Source organism: Sinocyclocheilus grahami, unplaced genomic scaffold (genome assembly GCF_001515645.1).
Source record: "Sinocyclocheilus grahami isolate Dianchi unplaced genomic scaffold, SAMN03320097.WGS_v1.1 scaffold84.1, whole genome shotgun sequence".
Classification (NCBI taxonomy): domain Eukaryota; kingdom Metazoa; phylum Chordata; class Actinopteri; order Cypriniformes; family Cyprinidae; genus Sinocyclocheilus; species Sinocyclocheilus grahami.
Window position 1 is genome coordinate 1,382,312 of NW_015505263.1, and position 18,668 is coordinate 1,400,979.

Here is an 18,668-nt window from a genome sequence, read left to right on the forward strand (position 1 = left end):
ATTTATCTGATATTGAACTAGAGCTCGCGACAGAAATATTTAGTCTATGTGAAGATGGAAAAGTTTATAATAATTGCAATAATCGATACTGAAATTTGTAAATAATAATAATAATAATAACAACTTATAATTGTAGAAAATAAAATTGTACTTTTTGGGGGTAACGATCCAATACTGTAAGGATTAAAATCACGTTTAACTGCATGTTTAAATAATCGAAATTAAATTCTCTCTTGAGCACGGCATGTGCATTATAAAACATAGTTTTACATTTTATATATTTACCTGAGAATGTCTAAATATCTAACAGAAATGCCTGCTTACACATATCAAATAAATCATGTGAGGTTTAGGGGATTGATTCAATAAAATACAAATTCTAACTATAAATAAAATACAAAACTATTAATTCTTATCATTTTAGTTAGCTCATACTCTTTAATGCACATCATTTAAAATAACTACATTACAGTTCATACATTGTTGTATCGCTGCGTCAGGTGTGATTTGATTATGTATATTTGGTTTTCACGTAATCAAATGCTTTATCGGAAACTTTGTTTTATTGAAATCATTTACAAATCTTTGTGACAGAAACCGTGACTCCAAATGGTCTGCTCACGCCAATGAGAAGCTGATGATGATAAAGAAAGCATTATTAATATGCGCTTCTGAAAGTCCAAGAGCAAGCCAACAGTTTACAAGGGCAGTGCAGAAATATTTAAGGGAAATATTAGGGGAAACTCTTTACGAGTGCATTGAAAGGAATAACAAACTGCTCGTTTATTTCCCATATAATCGTATCATTTAAATACTGGCATGTTTTATTTAGATATGCAGCCATTTGCATGGGAATTGTATTGTTTGTAATTGACGCAGTGATTGCGCAGGGCAACATTCCACGGTTTTATTTCGATATAACGCTTTTCGACATTTATATGTTGCATTGCGCAATTAGTGCACATCTTTAAACGAGCCAGGCTTAACATATGCGATCAGCAGGCAGCGTTCAAACTTATGTCCCCCATCAAAAGCTCTGGCGCTTTCTTCAGCCTTATGGAGCAAAATTTCGACAACAATCCGCATGGTCCTTTAGTTCAAAGCGCCCATCAGCGGGTCTACCCGTAGACCTTTCTTCTCCCTCTTTTCATTCTGGGTTTGGAAAAGCACTACAGGGCCAAGGCGCTCCTAATACCTTCTGATGGGGATTGAATTCATTATCTCCAATAACACAATTGTGCTTGGCCAACGAAAAGAGCAAAGCAATACCCCTTCAGAATCACACACACCAAAGAAAGGGCCTTTCAAAGGGCGAGAGAGAAGAGGGAGAGGTCTCTATCCGACATCAGCTTTAGAAGCAGCTGCTTTTCCATTAAAAATGATACGGGAGAAGTTTATTAGAGCTTTGTGGCCCTCTAATATGCATCGACCATGTCAGGTTGGTGGTCTCGCACGTGTTTTGTGTCTTCATTATTCTACAGCAGTAGCTTTTGGAGAGAAACGGCCAGTTGCTTTCGTTGGAGTTTCATAGCATGGTGCATTTCTTCTTAGTTTCATTTTTTACAATTTTATATAATTTATTGTTCGACGAATGTAAGAATAGTGCATTTGAAAGGATGCAATATTTCAAATGAATTACGCAAGTAGTCTTCATTTGCACTCTTAAAAATAAAGGGTCTTTAGATTTTTTCTCACTAATAGAAATGGCTCAAGAACAGTTCACTGAAAGGTTCTTTGGGAAACCAAAAATGGTTCTTCTATAGAAAAACAACACTTTGGGACCTTTAATTAAATTTAAAAGATTAGCAAATGAGCTTAAATAGGCTATTATGAAATTCTGGTACTCTGGTCTAAATTAATATTTATATTTTACATTTATAATAAAAGGTTTTATTCCATTTAGAATCGAAGGCTATCCGTGTCAACAATGCACAATTTTATCATTCCAAACAACACAAATTTATCAGCTTGATCAGAACCTGGGAAGAAGAAAAAAAACGTCCCATAGAAAATGTGCACTATATTTATATAAATGAACAGCTACTATGAGAAGGACAGAAGCAGACAGAGAAAAAGAGAGAGCTTGAAATATTTGGTGTCGTTATAGCAACCGGATCAGTGGTGCTTTTCTCTAAGGGTCATTCAATATGTGCAGCCGAAACACGGTTTTAATTAAAGCGTATAAAAGTTTTTTTGTAAGTCGATGATCACGCACACTGAATTTGGGGATGGTAATGGGGCATTTCTCTCCACATGCCCCAATAAACACAGCCTCCACACCCACTCGGAACATCCACATCTCAAACAAATCACTTAAAACATGTACATCTCAAACAAATCAAACGCACATCTCAAAACAAAAGTTTTCGGCCCCCCCAAAAAAGTTGCACCATCAAAGGGCAAGTGTTTTCCATAGGGATGTGGCGGGACACCCAGGTTGTGCCATCTCCACGGTAACCTATAGGAGGAAAATCGACAAGCTTGTCCTGGTGTCGGGCGTTTATTTGAGGGGAGGGACACTCAGCGGCACGTCTGGCCTAAACAGCCCTTTCTTTATTCACCGGTGCATCTAACATATTTCTGAGTACATAATCGATCAGGCTGAAGAAGAGCTCTGCTGAAGGACAGACAGGGAAAGGCAACATTAAGCATGCTTATATAATTGTTTGGGGTATCTAATCATTGGTAAAGGTCGACAGATCTCTTTGGCCCATTTTATGTTTGTAAATTATCAGCATGCAAAGCAGTTCCCATTAAACACTCGCAACACATTAATAAGAATTCCCCCCTTTTTTTCTCAGAACTGCCATTCCCACAATATACTGTATATCTGAATGTGCACTTCCAAAATTAGCTGACTTTTCTTTTTTTACTAAAAATGCTGGGATATGATTTTAAATCGTGTTTGTGATAAACAATACACATTTTAAGAGCACATTAAAACATATTAAAAGTAAAGAATTGTAAATATTTTAACAATATTTCACTCAGCACAATATTTAGTGTATGTAACTTGAATTAAAAAGACCGTTATTTATGGGTTTGATTGAAAATAGTTGTGTTTAGAATATGATTGTCGTTTTAAAATGAATTTGAATTAAAAACTACATTTAGAAAAAAAATGAAGACTGATATTTCTCCTCAAAAAGACTTATTTCATATTTACTTAAATAAGAGGGTTTGTGCGAGTCATGTAAAACAAACAAATAATTAACAATTATACAACTATATTCTCTATTAGTGGACGGCATAATTAGATTTGATTTGATGATTTTTACATCCTATAATTTCTATTGCCAATATGTCTAAAAACACTGATCACAGAAACAATTTATTATTAAATAACATTTAAGAGTAAATACCGAACAAGCATTCATGATCATAAATACTGATTGTGTCAACTGATACACTGTATATTGTTGCTATAACTCCCTTTATTAATTTGGGAAAAATGTCAAATATCTATAGTCCAATTTGTCCATCCCCAAATCCCAGCTTTGTCCAAAAATAGCTGGCTTTCTATGAAAAATAAAGTCTCAGTACCTCACAAAGTAATCGTCCAATCAAATCTCCCTTGTTTAACCAGACTTAACGTCACACTGCAAGTAAAAATCGACCGAGAGGAGAGAAAAAAAGAATGAAAGAAAGAAAACCTTTGGAGTAGCAGATAAGAGTGTGGAGGTAAAGGGCTGGCAGCAGTAGTTTCATTGGTGACTGCAGAGAGAATGTGGTTAAACATTTACGATGGCGTTTCTGAGCCTGGGCTGGAATGAGAACAGGGCTGAGAGAAAGAATGCCACTTCCAGCCTGTGTTTGCCCAGGCCAGGCTTGGGCTGTTTGCTCAGAGTTAAACGCTGCAGCCTGGTCACCAGATGTGGCCGTCTGCTCGGGTCGCCCGACGGCCAGTCAGTCAGATGACTTTCCGGACACTGCCAGTGCCCACTTTCTTCCGTAACACCTCCACCAGCCGCTCCAACCTGAGAACGGAAAGGCAGAAATAAGTGATTGTGTAAATGAAAGAAGAGCAAGACAAACGCAGGCCAGCTCTTAGCTGTTTCCTCCTCACACAAGGGCGCTCTTGGAGGAACGGAAAGATGCGGAGAGTGGATGTAGACACTTCTTAAAGTGGGTGAGACATCCATGCTGGTGTCAATGCCCAAATCCTCCAAATATCCGCCTGCATTTACTCCGGCAAACAGAAGTGTGTGTGGTGTCATGTGATTGGTCGGGGTGAGTAAACCTGTGCTTATGAGGGCGATGATCCCACAGACTCTGTGGAAATGGAGGGAGATCTAGAAGGGTGAAGGGATTCTTCAGGAGCAAATGAATAATGAGGAACGAAAGCAGACCTGCTTCTCTCCATCCAAACAAATGCTGCTTCCGCTCCAAAAAATACACTCTTCAGAAACTTTGACATTACTTCAAATGATGTTATACTATGCAATAAATAAAAAATGTGATAAGACAAAATAGATTAAATCAGGACTCTTAATTTATATAAATAAAACCGAAACTCACTTAAAGTGGCATTACTTAAAAAATGAACATGAATTAAAGAAAAGGTTTCTGATCATTATTTGGTATAATATTCAAGCTGAAATCACTTTTTATATCAGATTATAGTTTATATATTAATTTTGTGTGTGAATATTTCAAACAGAATTGAGATTTGCTTATACATTTTATTTAAATTCAATGCATTGTTTGTTATGTCTATATATGAAAATGAATAAAAACTATATAGACATATAAAAAAAGAAATAAAAAAGACCAAAAAAAGCACAACAAAACTACTAATACTTTCTCTCTCTCTCTCTATATATATACACTGTATATATCTATATCCATATCTATGTATATATATATATATATATATATATATATATATATATATATATATATATATATATATATATATATATATATATATATATACACACATCTATAAAACACAAACATTTTTTAATGCATTTTATTTAATGTATAAATCTCAAATTTGTTCAGGTTGCAATCGCTCAATTAAAGATGACAGACAAAAAAATGAAAAGAAAATTGTATGCATAAATTACAGTAATTTATTTTAGACAATGCATAAATTAAATTACAAAATTTTTACACTTTAAGAAGAAAACATACGGTACTTCTCAATTTTTTAGCCATAAGCACAATGTTAAGTTGGCACGATTGCTTATAAGATCCAAATCTCTATAATACTCATATTACAGTACTTAATGCAGTGATCTGAAAATCAGACTTGAAAGTTAAGCATTTAATAAATTCATTCATTACATTAAATAAAGGTGTGCATAACAAATGTAGAAGGTTGTAGAGAGCTCAGGATTGTTAAATCAAGCTTTTTCAAATAAAAAGAGCCGATAACATTGAGTTCAAGCGGTCTTACAACAACAAAGCAAGCCCAGCTCTATCAGAGCCTTCATAGCAATCCTGACAAGACGTGCTTAGCATAGCCAGTGCTAGTATTGTCTACTGAGGTTTCTCAGTCTTATCAAGTGAGCATATGGGAGTGGTCTGACCCAAGCTTTGCTCCCGCCGAAGTCTCCACCTGTTTTCCCGTACAGGGAGATTGAAGAGCAGCCGCAGGACCATATGCATTTCTCAGAGGCGCTCTGTGGCCGAGAGAAATGTGTCACGTTGGAGCGAAAGGCGGGAAGATGAGGGGGAGGGGATGGTTTAAAACAGCAGACAAATATTTATAAAAGGTCTCTGTTGCTAAATGAACAGGCCACACACATGAGCATATATACATATACAAGCAAACAGCCTTCATATTACACACGCAATCCACTTCCACCCAAAACACACATACATGCAGACAGACACCACAAGACTGTCTCTCCTCCATAAACATGCACGGAAACACCTTTCCCCCTTGTGTGCACATTTTTAGCATTTTAAATATATTCATTAGCCTCCCTGTCATGTTTGCACAATTAACAGGTCTGCCTTTCCGTGGCAGGATCTCCAAGGTGTGCCTGCGGGCTGGGGAGGATTTGGTGAACACTGTTTGCAGAGAGTGGCCGTAAACCCAAACATACACGCGAGGGAAGAGCCGGCAAAAGCGCAAATCCCGATTAAGAATTCACAGAGTCGCAAAACCAACAATTCCAGCTCAAATAACACAGAGTAAACAGCAGCCGTGCATAAATTCTAAACAACAGCACGTTTTATGTATGGCACGACAACATATCCATGTTTCAATGCAAAAGAAGATCCTGTTTGTAATCTATAATTATGCCACGACAATGCCTGACAAAAAACGCTTGCATGAAATGCTATAAGATCATACGGATAACTCAGGCGACTGTAGTGGGGTTTTTAGCGATGCACGAGATGCAGAACGGGACAAAAACAGGCCGCTGAGCAGGGAGCCTGTCAGACTGCAGCATGATACGACCAGTGTTATCATTTTTATTAATAATCTGTTTTTATTTTTTTAATATTTATATTATATAAACCCATAATCTTGGGTCATTTACCTTTGATAGTGTTTAAAGGTCCTTGGAAAGCCAAGTAAGCGAGTGTGAGTGTTTACTGCAGTCACTGCTTCTGTGGCTGGTTTCTCTGTGTATTAAAGTGAGCAGAGCTTTCACATCTGCTTCTTCACCTTATCTCTGCTGGACTTCAGACCTTCACAGCAGATTAGATTGGGTTTGCTGGCGTCACACGGGGCCTAGTCTTAGTTAAGCTAACTAGTCTTTACACACGGCACGAGTCAGGCTACAGGACCGCTTGGGAGCTGTCTATGTAGGCTGCATTATTTGTTATGCTGACTTCTGAGAAACTATCGTTTAGCTATAGAGAAGCTTTTGTTTTTATATTTTATTTTATTATTTTAATTTTAGTCAAAGTTTTAGTAATTTTGTTGTGTGTGTGTTTGTCATTTTTACTATATATATATGTCTATATAGTTTGTATGAATGGTTATTTTAGTTATAGTTTTAGTTATTTTAGTCCATCAAGTTAAACTACATTAAAAATGAGAAATGTTCTCTCAGCACCTAGCTGAAATAAAATAAGTGCATTTATAATAAAATAAAAAAATAAAATAAATATTTTATTTCTGTTAAAGTGTATTTTATTTCAAGTAACAAAAGCTTTTTTGTAATGGTTTTAGTTTTAGTAAACATCCCTAATAACCCCAGATGGGACGTACTAGCCGCAGCCCATTTGTGGGCCATCAGGCCAATGAAAAGGTCCTTTGTGCGCTTCTCACGGCCACATTTGATTCAGCAGGTCATTAGACATTCAGCTCAGCTCCTCCATCAATGGGCCTGGAGGAACGGCACTCAAGTGCCACATTCTGGGCCGGCGCTGGGCTTCCTCCTCCCTGGTTTGCCCCACTGTAGGAGCCTGGAGGCCGATCGCATCACCCCTGCATTCTTCTCACCTTCATGTGACGAGGCCCACGTCAGAGCGGCTTCCCACAGGCCACCCGGAACCCAGTGAGTGCAGGGCATCCATCTGAATGTCAGCTAGCGGTCAGGTGTGACCGGCGCGGTTCCCCTCCCGCTTACTGAATACAGTCCCAGTCGTACACTCACGCAGAAGCTGACACTCATGTTATCCGTTGCTCTATGAGACAAAATAGCCGTCACCTCGACCCTAACCATCACTACATGAGGGCTCACTGCAAGAAAAATGTGTTGTTTCAAATTCTGTCACATTTACTCACCCCATAAACTCTAATTAGATTGTTTTTTTCTGGAACACAAAAAGAGGATTTTTAAAATAATCTTAATAATTTAAATTATTTTCCATACAAAAGGTCATACACTCTTAGACAAAATATGCATAAATTGTACCTTTAGGGGTAGAACAGCTCATCACTGTGGCAGCACCATCGAATGAACATCTTTGTAGTTTATTTACACTTAAAATTCATAGTAGTATCTTAAGGGCACATAAAGGTACAAATATGCAGCTTTTAGGGGTAGATAAGGTGCAAAGTTGTCACTTAAAGGTTACTGTCCCAGTGATAAGATGCTGTGTAGTTAAAGGTACAATTCTTGCACATTTGTTCTGAGCAAAGTTTTATACTTATCTAAAACTAAAAACAGAAAAAAACGTTATTACTTGACATAAAACAAACTACAATAAAAACCTAGTCTTATTTGACTTCCGTTAGTTGCCAAAGCAACATTTCTCATTTTAATTTAATTTAAATTGATGTGCTAAAATAACTGAGACTGAAATAAAAATTCATTACAACTATTCAAAATATTATTGAAAAAAATTTGATAAAAACAACAAACAACCAAATTGCTACAACTTTAACTAAAATAAAAAAAATGAAAATGAAAACTAATTCAAAATATAAATAGAATCTCTACTGGTATCTAAAATAACACATCAGTGAATGTACAAAATAATAATCAGAAAGCAACAGAAAAGCAGTCCATGTGACTCGTATGCTATATTTCAAGTCTTCTGGTGTCATATGATGGCTTACATGGAACGGACCAAATTCAGGTTGTTATTCTCTGAAAACGTGGTCATGATCACTATGTACAAAAACAGAATTCTTCAGCAAATAAATATATCCTATATAAACAGATTTGAAATGATGTGAGGGTGAGTAAATAATGACTGAATTTTGTCTTTAGGTGAAGTACCGCTTTAAACAGCTCACCCAAAAATGAACATTTTATCATCATTTACTCACCCTAATATTGTTCCAAAGCTGTTTGGCTTTCTTTGTTCTGTGGAACACAAAAGAAGATACTTTGAGAAATGTCTCAATGTTCTTTCCCCCCATGCAATGAAAATCAGCGAGGTCCAACATTCTTCAAAATATCTTCTTTTGTGTTCCACAGAACAAAGAAAGTCATGAGGGTGAATAATTGATGCTCATTTTTTGGGTGAACTATTCCTTTAAGAAGTGATTTGGCACAAATTCAGGGCCTCGAGCAATTAATAACATGCTGATTCTCAGAATACAGGGAACTTGTTAGCTTCCAGTAATACTACACAGAGACTCTTCCAGCAGTCCTGCGCAGGGCTGAAATGAACAGTTCGACTCTTTGCTGCAGACAGTAGTGACTCACACGACTGAACCTTGCACTGCGGTCGCCGCTTGGTCAGACCAGTGCACACAAACAAGCTGCTCTGATACTAACTTGCTGTCTAGGTGAGGACAGCAGCACTGGTCAAAGCAAAGTGCATTGTGGGATATGGAGTTTCATGTCATGCAGCAGAGGCTGTGATTGAAACCCTTTAGAGTGGCATGTGTAAACAGTGCACTAAAGTTCTGTCATTGTGATGGGGTAGTGGGGGGGGTTCTCTCTGTGTTCTGAGCACCCCCTCAGCTCAGCATCTCCACCCCCTTTGGTTAATTCATCATGTAAATAGATCAGCAGGCCGGCCTGTGTTTGCTTTGCGTGGGGAGCCCCCCATGCGAGCGAGACAAGAGGGAGAGAGAGGGAATATCTACCAGACGACCAGTTTTTATAAATGTACAGAACAGATCAAGAGGGCAAGGTTAGAGAGACTGAGAGAACGTGCTTTAAGAACATGCAACAAGTACAGGAATATCTCCAAACAGGAATAAACAGGCTTCTTTAATGGAACACAAAAGTGAAAAACGTTCATGCTCTTTTCAATGCAATAAAAGTGAATAAGGATCAACACTGTTGATCTCCAAAAATGACCAAAAAGCATCATATAAGGAGTCTAAATGAGTCATGTGGATTTAGTTGTAAAGACTAAATTAGTAATTTTGCTTTCATGGTACTTTTTTCTCATTTTCAGCTTAACAGCATCTGTCCTCATTCATTGTCACAGAATGAAAAAGAGCAGCACGGACATTCTGTATAACATCTTTTTTTCTGTTTCACAGAAGAAAGTCCGTCATACAAGTATGGAACTTGAAACTAAAGAGGGGTAAATGAGTAAATGGGCAAATGAGGACAAAACTGTCATTATCAAGTGAAAAAATATCCTAAGAACCCAAATCAAAATAAATAAGAAAAATAATTTTATACATAAATACACACACAAAACTGGTCAAAAGTTTGGAATAATCAATAATTTTTTAATGAGAAGTCTCTTTTTGTTTTCTATTTGAACATATTTTAAAATGTAATTTATTCCTGTAATGAAAAGCTGAATTTTCAGCATCATTACCTTCAGTCTTCAGTGTTACATGATCCTTCAGATATCATTCTAATATGCTGATTTGCTGCTCAAGAAACATTTCTTCAAATTATCAATGCTGAAAACAGTTGCGTGCTTAATATTTTTGTGAAAACTGAAAATATATTTTTTCAGAATTCTTTAATGAATAGAAAGAACAGCATTTAAATGTCTTTATGACAAAACATTTGAATGGTAGTGTATCACTGTTTCCACAAAAATATTAAGCAGAACATTTTTGAAAATTATAAATATATCTTCAAAAACATCCTAATCATTCCAGAATTTTGACCGGTAGACTGATAGTTTAACATGGTTTTGGTATGTTGTTTAAACTTTCCCATGTTAAACCAGAAAGCGCATGTCTGTACTCACCTCTGCACTTTCTCATTGGCCTCCCTCTCTCTCTCCTGGGTCAGACACAGCTGGGTCTGAGCGCTCTGAAATTCTGACGTCAGCTGCTGCAGACGGTGCAGCAGGGGATGAATCTGGGTCTGGCTCTGGTTTGAGGTGGCAGGTCTGTCCAGACTGGTCTCATCAGCCTGATGCTGTAGCACACTGAAAACACAGTTTTGATACATAAGTGTAATTAGTGATAGAGTCAGTCATGAATTGGCCATGTTCACTTGGCTGCTTGAAAGAAGTGTTACAACACCTTATGCAAGTAAATAAAAATAAAATAAAAAATAATTTTATATACAGTATATATATATATATATATATATATATATATATATATATATATATACACACACACACCACACATCCCCAACTACTTGCATATTCATTAATTTTTATATAATTGCATTTTTGAGACATTTTGGTTGCTTTAATAAAATATAAAATGGCTTACTTGATAATACCTTTAACTGTCAAGAGTTTAACATTTTTAAATTCATTAAGCAGAATTCTGCATATTTTGCCCTTTATTAAATGTAAAATAATGTAAAAACAGGGCACAGATTATGCATTGGCCAAGTTTTACATTTAAAACACAACAAACCGTAATATAAACGCCATATGTGACGCTGGACCACAAAACCAGTCTTAAGTCGCTGGGGTATATTTGTAGCTATAGCCAAAAATACATTGTATGGGTCAAAATTATAGATTTTTCTTTTATGCCAAAAATCATTAGGATATTAAGTAAAGATCAGGTTCCATGAAGATATTTTGTAAATTTCCTACCGTAAATATATCAAAACTTAATTTATGATTAGTAATATTCATTGCTAAGGACTTCATTTGGACAACTTTAAAGGCGATTTTCTCAATATTTAGATTTTTTTGCACCCTCAGATTCCAGATATTTAAATAGTTGTATCTCGACAAAATAGACCAAATATTGTCCTATCCTAACAAACCATACATCAATGGAAAGCTTATTTATTCAGCTTTCAGATGATGATTGAAAAATTGACACTTAAGACTGGTTTTGTGGTCCAGGGTAAAATATAAGCTTACATTTTATTAACAAAACTTACACTCTAAAACTGCACTGTTAACTGCAATTGCTTTTAGTTTTAGTGCTACATCTACCTGATTTAACCCATAAAAATGAGTTTTGTTGGTAGAAATTAATGTATTTAGGTTGATTCAGCAATATTAACTAATTTTTAACTTGACCGGGTAATTTATATGTTTAGGTTACTATGTTTTCAGTAGGCAACATAGATTATATGATTGTTTATGAATGAAAAAAATATTAACTAAAATGAACTGAACCGAATTTGTAAGTGTGTTAATTTCCAAGTAATACCAATTTTAATGCCAATTTTAACCTACAAAACTACATATCTTTGTTATTCATCGCACACTTCAATAGATCCTCAGGAAAGACAATCATCAAAATTACAAGAACAATATAACGGCTGACTTGACGGTGTAGCATCAGGCTCATGTTTCATAAACCAGAAGGAGAAATGCCAATGGTCAAATTTCTTACACAAACATGAAACTTGACCCAGACACAGAGAGAGCATGCTTGCAGTTTACCTGGAGGTGGGGAATCATAACTCTATATCAACAGACACATCTAATATTCAAACGGAATGTCAGTACAAGAAACAATATCTGGGGCTAATAATTCCTCAGAATGTCAGCAGAATACATTAGCACTCTCATGGCGCTGCATCCAACTCGAGGTGAAATTCAGACAGGTGTTTTTCAACAAGGCGTGAGATAACGAGGGTCAAGATAAAAATGGAAGGGTAGGGGCGACGTTGAGCGATACATATCAAACTAACCAACGAACACGAGCAGAACTGTACAACCACCGCCAAAAGCTCCTATGAAGTAATAGTAATAAATTGAAATACCGCTAACTGTCAGAAAAAAACAAATTAACTTCTTGAGAAAACAGACGTTCCAAAGAATAAACATTTCTAATGAAAACATGATGCAGCTTTCCAGTGCAAATCAAAGCCACCAAAATGCTAAAGTGTTGCCAAGGCATTCCTGTATTTGACATGGCATTTACAGTTCAGGTGATTGCACGCATTAAATGCCCATGCCAATGTTCAAAGATGATTGTGTGCTTTCAGAGCTGCATGCAGCAGTCAAATAATTGCCATAAAAAATGCTAACAGATAACTTTCTCCACATTATTTTTAATGTGAGAGAAGGTGCAGCTGCTTGTAACTTGAAGTTGCGAGGCTTACGTTGTCATTCCCTTCCAGCTGATTGGCTGTTAACCTTTTTTTGTACATCAGCTGGAAAAACTCCTTTTGAAAGTGATTTCAATGATATTGTTCCTCTGTGCAATTAACGTTCCTCTATGGAATTATCTGCTATTCTTTTAAATCGGAATTTCGAACGATTTTTCTTTATCGTTATAGTTTTCGTCCTTAGTGTGAACGGCCTAAAGTTACACATTTTGAGATTTCATTCATGAGTTTCATTCGCTTCTAATTATTTTACCTGTACAAAAACAGTCCAATATAGTGCTTTATATTGCAAATTAGTATTTGTTATCATAATATTGGAATTTATTATCACAACCCTAAACAGACCTATATTTACATAGCGGGTAATACATCGTAAGTCTTGCTCATTCAAAGAAATGGCTTTCTCTTTCTTGCTGAATAAGGTGGATAGACTTTCTTGGTTGCTATGTGGTTACATACTCTACGTCTAATAGATTTGATCCCGTTTTATTGTTTGTCAAATGAAAAGTAATTTTGTCTCCCCTTAACAAGCCCCATTATATTGTTAAATGCTTAAATGAGCTTAAAAAGCTGCCAACAAACTGCAGAGGACTAATATGCTTTAATATGACACCAAGAGCACGGAGAAGCCAATATCAAGTCTAAATAATGATAACACCTGCTCCCCTTTATATTCAAGCAGAAACAAGATGAACGGCTGTAATAACACACACAGGTACGCTGTGCTCATCTGCGACCACAGACATACAGAAAACCACAGCACTATTAAGTGGGCATTCATATTAGCCAGGGAAACAATGCATTTAGTACAATGCCACGATTAGCTGACAATACAAAACGTCTGTCTGGCTCGCATGCCTGCATGTGTCTATAGTGACAGAGAACTTCAAGATTGATTGGCAGCAGCTTTTGTCTTTTGGCTTTAGCCAATGTGCCTGTGTGTTGTAGCCCTAAAGCCATATTACTCATTGAGTCTTGCTAATTAGTTCCAGGAAGGTTTCCATGTCAGTTTCTTCCTTTGTTTTTTATTTTTTTAAGGCAGGAGGTAATCAATTCTGATGCGATATTGATGGTCGGGAAAGTGATGTAAAGTTGTGTGCTTTGTTTAATTAAATGCAAACATATTGGGTACAAAGGTCCAATGACAGTGACAAACAAGGGCAGAGAAGCATTGCCACACTATGGATTATCTTATCTAAGTCCACCCACCCCCTCACAGACACAACTGGTCCATCCTGGTTCCCACTTTATGAGAATGATTATACTAGGATATATGATGTTCCTGTCCAGCTCAGAGGAATGGGGATGCAAGTATGATGGAGCTCCATAAACAGGAACATAAACGCAACCTGTCTAGTACACAGTTCACTACATAGAAGCTGTGACAGATGTGTGAAATGATGTGTTATATGATTATACTACACTCTTAAAAATAAAGGTTCTAAAAGGGTTTGAAGCAATGGCATACAAGAAACATTTTTGGTTCCAGGAACCTTTCAAGTGAACCATTTTTATGTAATATTTTAATAATCTGAAGAACTTTTTCCCACTATAAAGAACCTTTTGTGCAATGGAAAGATCGGATGGATGTTAAAGGTTCTTCATGGAATCACAGAAACATTTAAGAACCGTTATTTTTAAGAGTGTACATATAAGAATTAAAATTGACTGAAAATTGACTAACCTTCAGGCCATCCGAGAAGTAGATGAGTTTATCTCTTCAGAAAATATTTAGAGAAATGTAGCATTACATCACTTGCTCACCAATGGATCCTCTGCAGTGAATGGGTGCCGTCAGAATGAGAGTCCAAAAAGAAGATAAAAACATCACAATAATCCACACAACTCCAGTCCATCAATTAATGTCTTGTAAAGTAAAAAGCTGCATGTTTTTAAGAAACAAATCCATAATTAAGGCATTTTAACTTTAAAATGCATAAGAATGATTCTTGTGGTGAAAAAGTCCATCCCCTGTTATCCTCTCACATCAAAATCCACTGACATATTTGGTCAGAACTTTTTTGGACTCTTTTTGCTTGTAAAAGGTACTTGATTTGTGTACATTTCTCTCCTTATTCAGACAACTTTTTCACTGGAGAAAGCGATATTAGAGGACTCACAAAACAGCTTTTTAAAGTTAAAAGACCTAATATTGCATTTATTTACTACAAACTTGTAGCTTTTCACTTCACAAAACATTAATTGATGGACTGCGGTTGTGTGGATTACTTGTGGATAATTGTGATGTTTTATCTTTTGTTTGGACTCTCATTCTGACGGCACCCATTCACTGCAGAGGATCCATTGGTGAGCAAGTGACGTAATGATAAATTTCTCCAAATCTGTTCTGATGAAGAAACTCTTCTAAATCTTGGATGGCCTGTGGGTAAGTACATTTTTACAACTATTCCTTAACGTATGAGCAACAGTAACAGTGACAATGAAAACCCACTAATAAAAGAAATACTAATAACTCCTCTTGTACATTTAAAAATCCTATTCACTGCATTCAACCAAACATATGCTACTCGTTAAAAACAGCAGTGTATGTTGGTCTAGTTATAAAGGTTGCCAGACAGACGACCTGAGGACTCTGTTAAACATTAACCAGAACCATAAGATACCTGATCACAGGGGTGGGATCCCAACAAACCTGCCCTCTAAATCTACAGGCCAGTTAAACATTAACACCGCCACAAAATGCTATCAGATGGGAAATGTAAAATAACCTTTTAATAGAGAGCATTTATCTACAGCCAAAGCAGAAACAGACATTCTACTGACAGGTGTCTAGAGCAACCTGACGTGGATATAAGCTAACTACCGACCACATCCCACCGTCAACCATTCCTTACACCAATCACTCATGCTGACAGTTGCTGATAAAGTCTGTGGCTGTTTCAATAGGTCTCGTTCCCTCAACAGAACCCAGAAATATGAGAACACACCCAATGGTGAACACAAATAGCAAAGTTGTGATCATTTGTTCATGAAAAAAATGAATTTCTTGCACTGAGCCTGGGCAGAAACGCTGCTGTGCGTTTGGATAAAGCAGGCACTGCTTGCTGGGAGGAGTTCCATGCAATCTACAAAATGTATTTTGCTGCACAGAACGGCGAAGACGGCTAATGCAGCAGCTGCAGTTTGCTCTGTTTTGGGAATAAAGTCGGTTAATGCCACAGGCGTTATAAATATCACATAAATTCAAAGTTTCCATCTAGCAATGTTGCATAACTACTGGTGTTATCAGTGTTCAAGGATTTCTGAGAATAAGTCATTTCAGCTCAATCGGCGGGGGTTTGAATGAAAGGGGGAAAACACAAGAAAATGGAAATAAATGCCACTGATAATCAGTTCGCTGAGAGATGAATGATTAGAAATCTCTATAAAGATCAGACAACTTACTACTGTGCTACCTCATATACAAAGTTAATAATAAACACAAATATGAAATATGAAAATGAGAGAGACTCCGCAAAAGACTGGCTCAAATCGGTTTATATATGTATGTATACCATGCATTAAATTGATGAAAAATGACAGTAAAGACATTTATAATGTTATAAAAGATGTCTATTCTGAATTCTGAAAAGGATGTTGAAAAATTCAGATGAAAATTCAGCTTTGCCATCATAAATAAAACTAAAAAAATCTAAAGAAAAACTAAAATGTGTATATAAAAAATATATATATATATATATATATATATATATATATAGATGTCTATTCTGAAAAGAATGTTGAAAAAAACAATATATATATATATATATATATATAAAATCATAAATATATATTATAAAATATTGTATTAAAAACTATAAAAATATTTTTTATGCTAATATTATCATATAATGTAATACATGTTAGCATTAACAATAAGAGTTATGTTGATGCTACTCCATATATGTTTAAGGTTTTAATTTCTTCTAATTTCATAAAATAACAAAATATAATATAATATCAATGATATTATGAAATGTGTTGATTTTTTTGATGAACATATCAGGGCAGGTTGGTTTATGCTTACAGGTCAGTTTAGGACCATTCAGACCAGTGGGTCAGATTTAAAAGGTCATGTGAAAAACCCGGGGGAAAAAATCAGATTTGAGCTGAAAATCGAAACTGGGCTCTTTGGCTTACGGTGTAGTGCAAGACTATTGGAAAAAGAGAGCTCATGTATGTGTACGTTGTATCTGCTAATGACTATCGAGCTGCAAGTGTTGACAGGTCGAGCTGTTAGCATGTGTGATAATGAGTGATCACTGGGGAGTTGGACCGTACGGAGACCTGTGGTGTTAATACACGTCTATCCAGTGCTGTCTCCCTCCTGGCTGACACTCAAACAAAGCACCTTAAACTCACAGTCACCGGCCGGCCAATGATAACCCATTAAAACAACCCACCCTAAGTGAACAAAATTGCAAGTGTTTCTCTTTATCAGCGGGGAGCGTGTGTAAGCTACACTATTCGGAGCCAGTTCTATCAAAGCCCGAGGTTCACGCTGCAGACATTTTTTTCTAACACCCCATTCTCTCTCTCATCTGTTCGCTGCCCTTTCATGTGACACAGACTGTCTGTTATCCTAAAAGACACAATGGAGGTGGTCGGGCAATCCTGAGAGCAAACACACGCAGCCATACTCTGGCCTTTGTTGGGCCTGGAGGATTCTCCTTTTAAAGGTTCAGTGCTGCAGCCACATTGGCAGGGGCTGGGGACCAGTGTTGGGACACCCTGACGCTCACACAATGCAGATTGTCTGAGGAAATACAATGTGCTCCTTCTCCTCCTCCTGCTGGGACAGACAGAAAAGACTACAAGAGTGAGAGCTCTCTTCTCAGATTACGTGAGTTTGGATGTGAACTGTATTACTTTAGGAGGACAGTTTTCAAAACAATAAGTTCGTATATGCCTCGGCTGAGCACCAACATCATACACATACCAAAAAACAATAACAATTCTTCAGATAACCGTGTCATTTTCTGAATAATTTTTAAAGAACTAAAGAACAGTTCTTTATAAACCTTTGGAAGCACTTTAAAACATGGGCCAATTTATTAATATACATTTATAGATTAGGTACCATGAACTAGCAGTGAACACTTTCACATTTCTTAAAAAATCTAGGTTAATATTAATTTGAAATGTATAACTATACACAAGATTTATTTTAAAGAAATTCATACTTTTATTGAGCAAGGATGCATTAAATCGCTCAAAAGTGGCAAAAACCCTTATTATTTGAAAAAAATTATCCAAATAAATTATAAATATAAATAAATTTAATTATAATAAATAAATTATATTTCAAATAATTTATTGTATTTTAAACAAATGCTGTTCTTTTTATTCATTAAGGAATTCTCATAAAAATGTGTCAAGGTTTCCACACAAATATTAAGCAGCACAATTGTTTTCAACATTGATAATAATCAGAAATGTTTCTAGAGCAGCAAATCAGCATATTAGAATGATTTCTGAAGGATCATGTGACACTGCTGGAGTAATGATGCTGAAAATTCAGCTTTGCCATCACAGGAAAAAATTGCATTTTAATATGCATTAAAATAGAAAAAAAATTTCACAATATTCCTATTTTTTTTTTATCAAATAAATGCAGTCTTGGTGAAAATAAACATTAAAAAAATCTTAATAACCCCAAACTTTTACAGCACACTATTCATGTTTGTCTATAAAACATTGACTAATGTTAATTTATCCAACTTAAAATGGTAAAAATGTATATGTAAAAAATTGTATGCATTAATGTAGATGAATAAATACTATTAAAAAAAAACTTATTGCAGCGTGTTGGCAAAAGTTCTCATATGGCATGACTGGGTGGTAAAACCC

The 18,668-nt window shown here is 36.0% G+C and overlaps 1 protein-coding gene across 2 annotated transcripts in view; it reads right to left on the reverse strand.

Moving 5' to 3' along the window:
* Positions 1-3,402: 3,402 nt before the first annotated feature.
* mipol1 (mirror-image polydactyly 1) overlaps positions 3,403-18,668 on the reverse strand; it is a 75,683-nt gene continuing 60,417 nt past the window's right edge. For both annotated transcript variants that reach the window (XM_016274020.1, XM_016274019.1), the window contains exons 13-14: positions 10,528-10,710; positions 3,403-3,977 (exon numbers count right to left, since the gene is read on the reverse strand). In XM_016274020.1, coding sequence (XP_016129506.1) covers positions 3,911-3,977; positions 10,528-10,710 — 250 coding nt within the window. In that variant the 3' untranslated portion in view covers positions 3,403-3,910. The remainder of the gene's footprint in view (positions 3,978-10,527; positions 10,711-18,668) is intronic.